This window comes from Solanum stenotomum, chromosome 12 (assembly GCF_019186545.1).
Source record: "Solanum stenotomum isolate F172 chromosome 12, ASM1918654v1, whole genome shotgun sequence".
NCBI lineage: Eukaryota > Viridiplantae > Streptophyta > Magnoliopsida > Solanales > Solanaceae > Solanum > Solanum stenotomum.
In genome coordinates, this window is record NC_064293.1 from 13,847,821 (window position 1) to 13,857,015 (window position 9,195).

At 36.8% G+C, this 9,195-nt stretch overlaps 1 protein-coding gene across 3 annotated transcripts in view; it reads left to right on the top strand.

The window, feature by feature from the left end:
• Positions 1-7,135, top strand: part of LOC125848157 (auxin response factor 8-like) — a 10,442-nt gene extending 3,307 nt beyond the window's left edge. The window contains exons 7-14 of one of the 3 annotated variants that reach the window (XM_049527972.1): positions 2,360-2,450; positions 2,558-2,722; positions 2,811-2,933; positions 4,035-4,110; positions 4,381-4,537; positions 5,042-6,027; positions 6,114-6,304; positions 6,591-7,135. In XM_049527972.1, the coding sequence (XP_049383929.1) occupies positions 2,360-2,450; positions 2,558-2,722; positions 2,811-2,933; positions 4,035-4,110; positions 4,381-4,537; positions 5,042-6,027; positions 6,114-6,304; positions 6,591-6,768 (1,967 nt within the window). In that variant the 3' untranslated portion in view covers positions 6,769-7,135. Of the gene's footprint in view, positions 1-2,359; positions 2,451-2,557; positions 2,723-2,810; positions 2,934-4,034; positions 4,111-4,380; positions 4,538-5,033; positions 6,028-6,113; positions 6,309-6,590 lie in introns of those variants that run through there. The other 2 variants (XM_049527971.1, XM_049527973.1) reach the window with 2 other exon arrangements.
• Positions 7,136-9,195: the final 2,060 nt, after the last annotated feature.

A 9,195-nucleotide genomic window follows, 5' to 3' on the forward strand; every position in this document is an offset into this window, starting at 1 on the left:
CCCCCCCCCCCCCCCCCCAACATTCACTTACTTAAAAAAGGGCTACTAGCCGTTATCAAATATAAAAGATTATTACCGCTAAACCGGACCAGAACCGGGTAAAGCCTTGGGATCTATCCCGGTACCCTTATGACCGGTTTCGTACCGATCCCGGAAAAAAACCTGTCCGCATGCCAGCCTTAGATGATACCAACTAGTTGAAGGCTAAGTTGTTGCTATACTTTCATTAGGTGCAATTGTTAAATACTCTTTTTATTCATATTAGAAGCTTGTCTATTGGTATAGAGATAAATTATGAGATTTGGAGAACCCCTAATTATTTTGAACGAAAAAACAAATTACGTAACTGTGGAGTAAAATGAACTTGAGAAGAGCATAAAGGGTGGACATAATTTATGGTGTCAACCCCAACTAATTGTGATTGAGTGCACAGTTGGGAGGCAATGGACAAATAACCACAGGTGATTCAAGCTCACAAATCAGATCAGAGTCGTTGGGCTAAAATTTTTCTGTTGACTTTGTTCATTCATACTCATATCAGAGTCGCATCTAGGATTTTTTAAACATGGGTGCACCCAAAAAAATGTATTAAGCGGGAATTGATCCGAACATGGATGCACCAAGAAAAATGTATTAAGTGAGAATTGATACTTAATCCTCAACGTCAAAAGCTCAACATTTAACCATGTGGACCAGATAGACTTCTTATAGTACGGGTGCCAGAATATAAAAATATACAAATTTTAGAAAATATGTACATACAATATCTAGTTTTACGAAGAGACCACGGGTTCCGATGCCCTATTTTTTACCTTTAGATTCACCACTGACTCATATACGCTTGTCTATTCATTCCCTGCAACACAAGTCTCAAACTCAAAGGATTGATCTCTAATAGGCATCCATTTCCTAGCTTAGTTGCTCTAGACATAAGCTTCCATGCATATTATCAAATTTGTCGTGCTCTCTTTAATCCCCAACATTCTTTTTAATTTTGATGCATACATAAGTTGATCCTACTACCAAGGTTCTCCTGTGGCACTAAATTGTATGTCTAATTGTCTATCCATAATATGGTTAGTACTTGCCAATTTTTTTTGTATCAAGATTCCTAAAAATTGAAGTATGGGTTACCTAGACTTTCTATGATCATTTAGGGATGGGATTAGAGCAACACTATAGTTGTTTTGTTAGTGGTGTGAATGAGGATAAGGAATGGGACAACACTCTCTCCATCCTGCTAATGATTCTCTCTTTATTTTAGGATGTGTCCAAATGTTTAACATCATTCGTTGATGACATTAATTTATTGTACTTTCACAACTCCTGTAAATTTTAAATTTATGTAACTTCACATTTTAAACTTTGATGCGGTGTTCCTTCAATCAAATATGTTTTGTCCACTAGTACTCATAAAATACATTAGTCATATTAACATCTTAAATTTCTTTTCATCCAAATATCATTTGTATAAAATGGGATGAAGGATGTTTTTCTAGGGTATTGTGGATAGGTTTTAAACTTGTATCCGATTTTTGGTTAAAAATGGCACTGAAGTTGGACTTGTGCTTTTTACATGTTAGTTTTAACTTAGCAAAACTGCCTATTAAAAAAGTAAATAAAGCAACAAAAACTAAAATAGTATGAAATTGCTCTAAAAATATAAAAAAGTGGATGGATAGCCTAGGGTGGTGGTGGATGGAGTACGGAAGCAGGATAAGTCTATTAATTACTCAATACTCCTTGTATCCCTAAATCCCGTATACACATTTCAGTGCTGTAAGAAAGTTAGGGAGGCGAAAAAAAAACGAAAAAATAGCATGAAATTGCACTAAAAAAAATAGAAGGTGGATGGATGGCCTAGGGTGATGGTGGATGGAGTATGGAATCAGGATAAGTATTTTAGCTTACTCTCTCTCTCCCTAAATCTTTAGTTACACATTTCAGTGTTGCAATAAGGTTAAGGAGTCCAACTCCCATGCTATATTGGTGGCAAAAGAATACTACAGTTCTGAATAAACTTTATCTAGAAAGAGAATTACAGTTAAAAATATAAGTTTATGTTCATTTCTACTCAAGATTTAATTGGTTAAACTCTTGGTACATGTAAATGATACATGTCAAATTCTATGGACTTTCGCAAGCAATTTGATATAATGCTTCCATTGATTGTTTTATCATCCTAATCCCATTAACTTAAATTGTAACCTTTTATACTTTCTAAAATTTGTTTTGATAAATTGTTGGATAAAAGAATGCATCCTGGTTGGATGTGGAAGGAAGGTGTAATGTGTGTGTAACTGATAAATGCGTACCAAGTATGCTATCATCTGTTTATGTTTTCTCCTTTTGCATGCAGGACAGCCTAAGCGGCATCTTCTTACTACTGGCTGGAGTGTGTTTGTTAGTGCCAAAAGGCTTGTTGCTGGAGATTCTGTTCTTTTCATTTGGTACTGTTTAGCTTCCTCTGGTGACACTACTGTACATTTTTCACATATTATTTTATCCAGCATGACAATTTCCTCCAGGCTTTTTCTTGAGATAGTCGGTTCTGCAGGAATGAGAAAAATCAGCTCCTTCTGGGAATTCGGCGTGCAATTAGACCCCAGACTGCGATGCCTTCATCAGTTCTATCTAGTGATAGCATGCACATTGGATTACTTGCTGCTGCTGCTCATGCTGCTGCTACTAATAGCTGTTTCACTGTCTTTTTTAACCCAAGGTAGTACTTAACAGTACTCCTCCCTTGAGTTTTCATTCATATCTATTACCATTTATGCTTTTTTCTACTCACATGTTTATTGCATTAGGGCTAGCCCATCTGAGTTTGTTATACCACTTTCAAAATACATCAAAGCTGTATATCACACGTGCGTGTCTGTTGGAATGCGTTTTCGGATGCTATTTGAAACTGAAGAATCAAGTGTTCGAAGGTATGGAAGGAAGTAGTTTGATCTTAAGTGAACAATTTCCTTTTATTTTCTTGATGTCAAGTTTCCTGATCTGTTCCGCCTGAAGTGCTATATAAGTAGGCTTGTAGTTTCTTATGATGTATTGGGCACCTGTTTTAAACTTAACTGCAGAAAAAGGCTCTCAAATATGCATCTTCTCCTATGTTTTGCTTCATCATGAATTATAGTTGGAGAATTATGTTTACTTATGTAGAATGGTGAATTGGGATGACGGTGCAGGATTATTACCCCTATGGCTTTCCTTTGGCCCATAGAGTTGCATATCATTCTTGTCTAGGACTGGCAAAAATATAGTTGCATTCTTGCATTAGGGTTTCAATTAATGAAGTTGGTTGTTGGTTCTAGTAAATAAACCAACTCTTTAACCAATTAAATTAAAATTTTCATTCGCTAGTAAATTAGTGCCCTACCTTTGTGGGTATCATTGAAATTTTTAGCCTGTATGTTTGTTAGATAACTCTCTCTCTCTCTCTCTCTCTCTCTCTCTATTTGATAAACCAATAAGATTTTATAGATATGTGGGTAGAAACAAAAGCCAGTATACAAGAGGTATACCAATAAGTAGAAAACCTACAAGAAGAAATGGTTTTCTACAATAGTCACCCAATCTTCTATTCCTACAGGGATCTCATAGGTGCACCAAATGGAAAATAAGGGATTAGAGGCTACTCGGCGCCTAAGGTTCCAACTTAGGAATCAATCAACATTAATCCGCAGCTCAACGGTACATTATTCATCTCCACCCTTCAAAAGCTCGCATGTTTTTCTCTCCATAGTACCCACATAAGTGCTAATGAAGTAATATTCCAAGCCTTGTGTCTTCTTCTCCGTCTGCCGCAATTCCAACTAAACATCAGCTCTTTCACAGTACTTGGCATCACCCATTGCTCTCCAAACCAAGTAAGGATATCCCATCATAACCTCAAAACAAATCAGCAATGACAAAAAAGATGGTCAACATCTTCACCCGAATCCTTACACATAAAACACCGGCTAACATAAGTGACCTGTCATTACAACAGATAATTCTTTTTTCTTATAGGTGGTTCTGTCATTTTTCAGATACATGGGCACAATTACTGGGATTGGTGACTTAGATTCAGTTCGCTGGGCAAACTCTCACTGGCGGTCTGTCAAGGTAAATGGTCTATTTTTATTTTACCTTTAGCATTTCTCTATTTGCTATTCTTATTCTTTTGTAAGTATATCAGTTATAACATGGTTTTCCCATTCATGTCTCTATGTTTGAAGGATTTACTCTTTTTTCCTTTTACTTCGTTTGGGGTTCTGGGGTGGGTCAGTTCAAGTTGAACCCACACATCGGGTGGGTTGAATCCCACTCATGTGATTGAGTTGAATGCGATTGCTAACACTTAATATTTAAACAACAAATTTCATGAAATTATAGGTTGGTTGGGATGAGTCAACTGCAGGAGAGAGGCAACCAAGGGTCTCATTATGGGAGATTGAGGCTTTGACTACTTTTCCGATGTATCCATCTCTTTTCCCTTTTAGACTAAAGCGGCCTTTGTATCCCATCTTATCAAGGTATGGCACACTGAATGGTCATGTGGTTAGAGAATTGAAGCTGTAAATCCTATCTTCCTTTATTTTGGTAAAATTGTGAAGTCTGCACTGTAACTTATCAAGAAAGAAAGAAAAATAAAAGGGAATGGCCTATGTAGTTTTAGACTTTTAGGGTCTGTTTGTTTGGAGGGGTTAAAAGGGTTATCTCGGTATTAAATTTGGGACTAAACCTGTGTTTGTGTTGGATGAGGGGACTACCTAAAACCAGGATAAATTTTATATCACAATCTTGGGATTATTTATCTATCCCAGATGAAAGGTGGGAAGATGATTGTAGTTATAATCCCAGGATAACCTGCTTTTGAACCAAATAACCCTTTAATGTCTCTTCTAGCCTCCAAGAGTTTTACATCCTGTCTTCCCCTCCCAAATAAGCATGATAGAAGGAACAATTATGAGTTTATTGCAGTATCATTGTTCAGATAGCAACCAATTCTCGTTCCAGAAGCTATAGTACTAATTTTTCTCCTTTGCTTTTGCAGATAGTAACAATGAAGCTATTAATCGAATGGCATGGTTAAGAGGGAATACTGGTGAGTTAGGACCTCATTCGATGAATCTTCAATCTTTTGGCATGCTTCCATGGATGCAACAGAGAGTCGATTCAACAATTATCCCAAATGATATTAATCAACATTATCAAGCTATTCTGGCTACTGGCTTGCAAAGTTTTGGGAGTGGAGATTTGATGAAACAGCAATTAATGCAGTTTCAGCAGCCTGTCCATTATCTCCAACATGCAAGTACTGATAATTCCATTCTGCAGCAGCAGCAAATAATGCAGCAAGCAGTTCATCAGCATATGCTGCCTGCTCGAACCCAAATGCTGTCAGAGAACCTTCAAAGGCAATCAGAGCAACAATCCAATAATCAGTCAGAGGAACAGGCTCACCAACACGCTTACCAAGAAGCATTCCAAATTCCACACGACCAGCTCCAGCAGAGGCAACCATCAAATGTTTCCTCTCCATTTTTGAAAGCAGATTTTGCAGATTTGAACTCAAAGTTTTCGGCATCTGTTGCTCCTCCAGGCGTGCAAGATATGCTAGGTTCTTTGTGTTCTGAAGGAAGTAGTAATTCATTGAATATCAATAGAACTGGTCAGTCTGTGATCATAGAGAAGCCGCCCCAACAGTCCTGGATGTCAAAATTTACGCAGTCACAACTAAATACGTGCTCCAACTCTTCACCACTCCCAACATATGGGAAAGATAGATCCAATTCTCGGGAAAATTGTAACTTGGATTCCCAGAATCAAGTGGTTTTTGGTGCTGATGTTGATTCTTCAGGGCATCTCCTTCCGACCACAGTGTCTAATGTTACTACTACATGCGCTGATATGTCCACAATGCCACTTGGGGCTTCGGGATATAAGAATTCTTTATATGGTTATGTGCAAGACTCTTCTGAGTTGTTGCACAATGCAGGACAAATTGATCCACCAAATGCAACCCATACATTTGTCAAGGTGCCAGTTCTGCTGTATAAGGTCAAATTTTTCATTGGCTTTAGTGCATCCAACAATTATGTGAGTATAGTTTTTTGTCTATGCAGGTTTACAAATCGGGGTGTGTTGGGAGGTCACTGGATATCGCCCAGTTCCACAGCTATCATGAGCTGCGACGGGAATTGGGGCAGATGTTCGGTATTGAGGGGTTCCTTGAAGACCCTCAAAGATCAGGCTGGCAGCTTGTATTTGTTGACAGGGAGAATGATATCCTTCTCCTTGGAGACGACCCATGGGAGTAAGTACCCAATTGGGAAGACTTAATATGTAACTTTTTTCTTTAATTTCCAGTAAGACAAAAGGAGAACATGTGCTTTTAAAATTTTTTCTTTTATGTCTCAACTTTTGATTTATAGGGTTGCGTTTTCTTATTTAGCTAACTCTCAAGTCTGTTATCTTACCTTCACATGATTTATATTTTTTTCAGCCTGGTGATAGTGTTCAATCTTTTTGGAAGTGGCTTTTCTTTTGTCCTATTATAACATTATAATCTTCTCTTTGTTTCCCTGGCATGATATCTTCAGGGCGTTTGTCAATAATGTCTGGTATATAAAAATCCTTTCACCCGAAGATGTGCAGAAGCTGGGAAAGGAAGAGGCTGAATCCCTGAACCATGGAGCGGTTGAAAGGATGAGTAGCACTAGTGCTGATGATCAAGATCTTATTTCTGGAATGCCATCTCTAGGATCGCTAGAGTACTGATTGTTGTAATGTTATAAAGAAGAGGACTAATTCTGATTCTCAATCTTCTCGAGGGTCAGAAATTCAAATTACATGCCTCGTAATCTGGCTTCTTTAGCTTTCGTCTAATTGGTCCATCTCCCAATTGTATGCTGTATTTTGCGTTTGGATCTAGCAGTAATAGGGACTTAAGGCGTCTCCCATTTGTATGGTGTAGTTTTCATTGTAATCCTGTTGTTCAAGTTAATATAATTCACTGTACGGCACAAGATGAGACGTGATTCAAACTAAGAATCTCGGAAGTGTTAAAATTTGTTATTGCACTTCTACTTTTGACAAGTAACCCTTGAATTTACCTAGTCTATCAATTTTGGTTTGTTTTTGTTTTTTTTCAGACCAAAGAAGCAGTTGAGGATCTACATCTGTGGTTTTCCTGCAGGTAAATGTTCTTTTTTTTTGCTTTGATCTGCATATCTGGAATGACACTTTCAATGTATGGACTTTTTTATGCTTCTAAGTCACCATAAGTATATTTATTGGTAAGCCAGGTTAACCTGCAACAATAGGTGAGGTTACCTGATAGTGTAGAAGGTACATAACCAATTAACCGTGTCTATAACTTAAACTCGAATTTATTTTAGTTTGGAAATGAGTTTTTAAGTTATATTCAAGAAAAACATGAGGGTTACTGGTACTCCATTTCAAAATATAATGAGCTACTTTGAGTTTCTATTCTCTAATCATATACAATAGCGGTGCTATAGCACTCTACATTGTACATGTGCAGTGCATAATTGTAGTTGAGCTATTTTTTCTTCATTTCCCTCAAACAACCAAACACACTCACAATAGCCACATAAATTACTCTGCATTGTTGTTGCACCCTCTCTTCTTTGAGCATAACGGTTGAGTCCCACATATATCTAATGGTGCTTTAATGATGTAAATGTTGTTTGGAATATCTCTCCAACTTTAATTAGAGGTTTCAAGTTTATTGAGAATGCAACTTTTTTTAGGAACTACTTGACACCTAAATGGGGTTATTCGACATGAATTCAAAATTAGAGATTGAATGTAGGATTTAAGTTTTATAGGTTTTGAATGCTACTGAACTTGGAACTCTTGAGCTTATATATATCTGTTGGGCGTCCTCAATGAACTCTTGTGGATCCTCATCCACCTTCGAACTATGAAACTTTGAAGGGTTTATCTGAGTGAAATCCCAAACCCTAGCCGCGGCTGTATTCCCATTCGGGTTGGTTGGGGCCTCATCTTGCTGATTGACTTGAGCTAGCGCCTAGAAAGCAACCCTGAATTCGGCATGAGAGACTTGTTCAACCAAAGGGTCTGCTGAAGCTGGAGGTGGTTGTTGCTCATTTCTGTTCCTTCTGATGTAGGCTCTTCTGAGAGGCATGATCTCTGAAAACGCGTAAAACACGAATTAGAAGGGGACCATATAGAGTTGAACTCTATCGTACGATTGAGAGTAAGAAAGAAGTGAATTATTTTTGTAAAACATTTCATTGCCTCTTATTCATAGATGTGGTGTGCTTCACACCCATGAACAAGACTTGACTTAACGCGACTTTTAGACACCCTCTGACACTTGAGCCTAATGTTCTGATAACTGCTTACATATGTCCTTGTTATACAATGCATCGTTTGGTGTGAGGGATAGACATAAATAGTCCTGGGATAAAATTTAGATGTCTTGTTTGGTTGACATGTTTGGGATAACTTATCCCACCATTTATAGCATAGTGATGAGATAAGTTATCCCATATACATGGTGGGATAAGTTATTTCAGGATAACTAATATCAGGATAATTAATCCTGAGATAACTAGTTCCCAACCAAATGACCCCTTAAATGTTACAAAGAGCTTACATATTCCTTTTTATCTAAAGAAAGTGAAAAAAAAATTAACTTTAAATTTATTTTCTTGATTTTTAATTTTTAGGAAATCATGTAGAGGTATATGTGATCCTTTTTAATTTCTTTGATTATCAATATTTGAGTTTTTTTATTCTTATTTTACTTTTTTTTTCTTTCATTCTTTATTGTAAAAATATGAGAAATAAAAAAAGAAGTGTGAACGAAAAAAGAGAAAAAAATACCAAAAAATTTTAAAACTATTTTTTTCATAATTGTTGTAATTTATTTTGTGTTTGTAAAAAAAGGGAAAAGGGTCAAAAATACCCTGAACTTATTGGAAAAGGTTAAAAAATGCCCTTCATCCAACTATTGGGTTAAAAATGCCCTTCATCCACCTATTTGGATCAAAAATACCCTCAAGGTTAAACTTAAGTGTAAACTTACCCTTCCTTTTAACAGAAGATGACGTGGCATAAATAATTTCTTAAAATTAAATATATAATACGTATTATTTTTAGTGGTCCACATCTAACTACATTCAAACTAATTTACAATTATACCCATGAACTCAA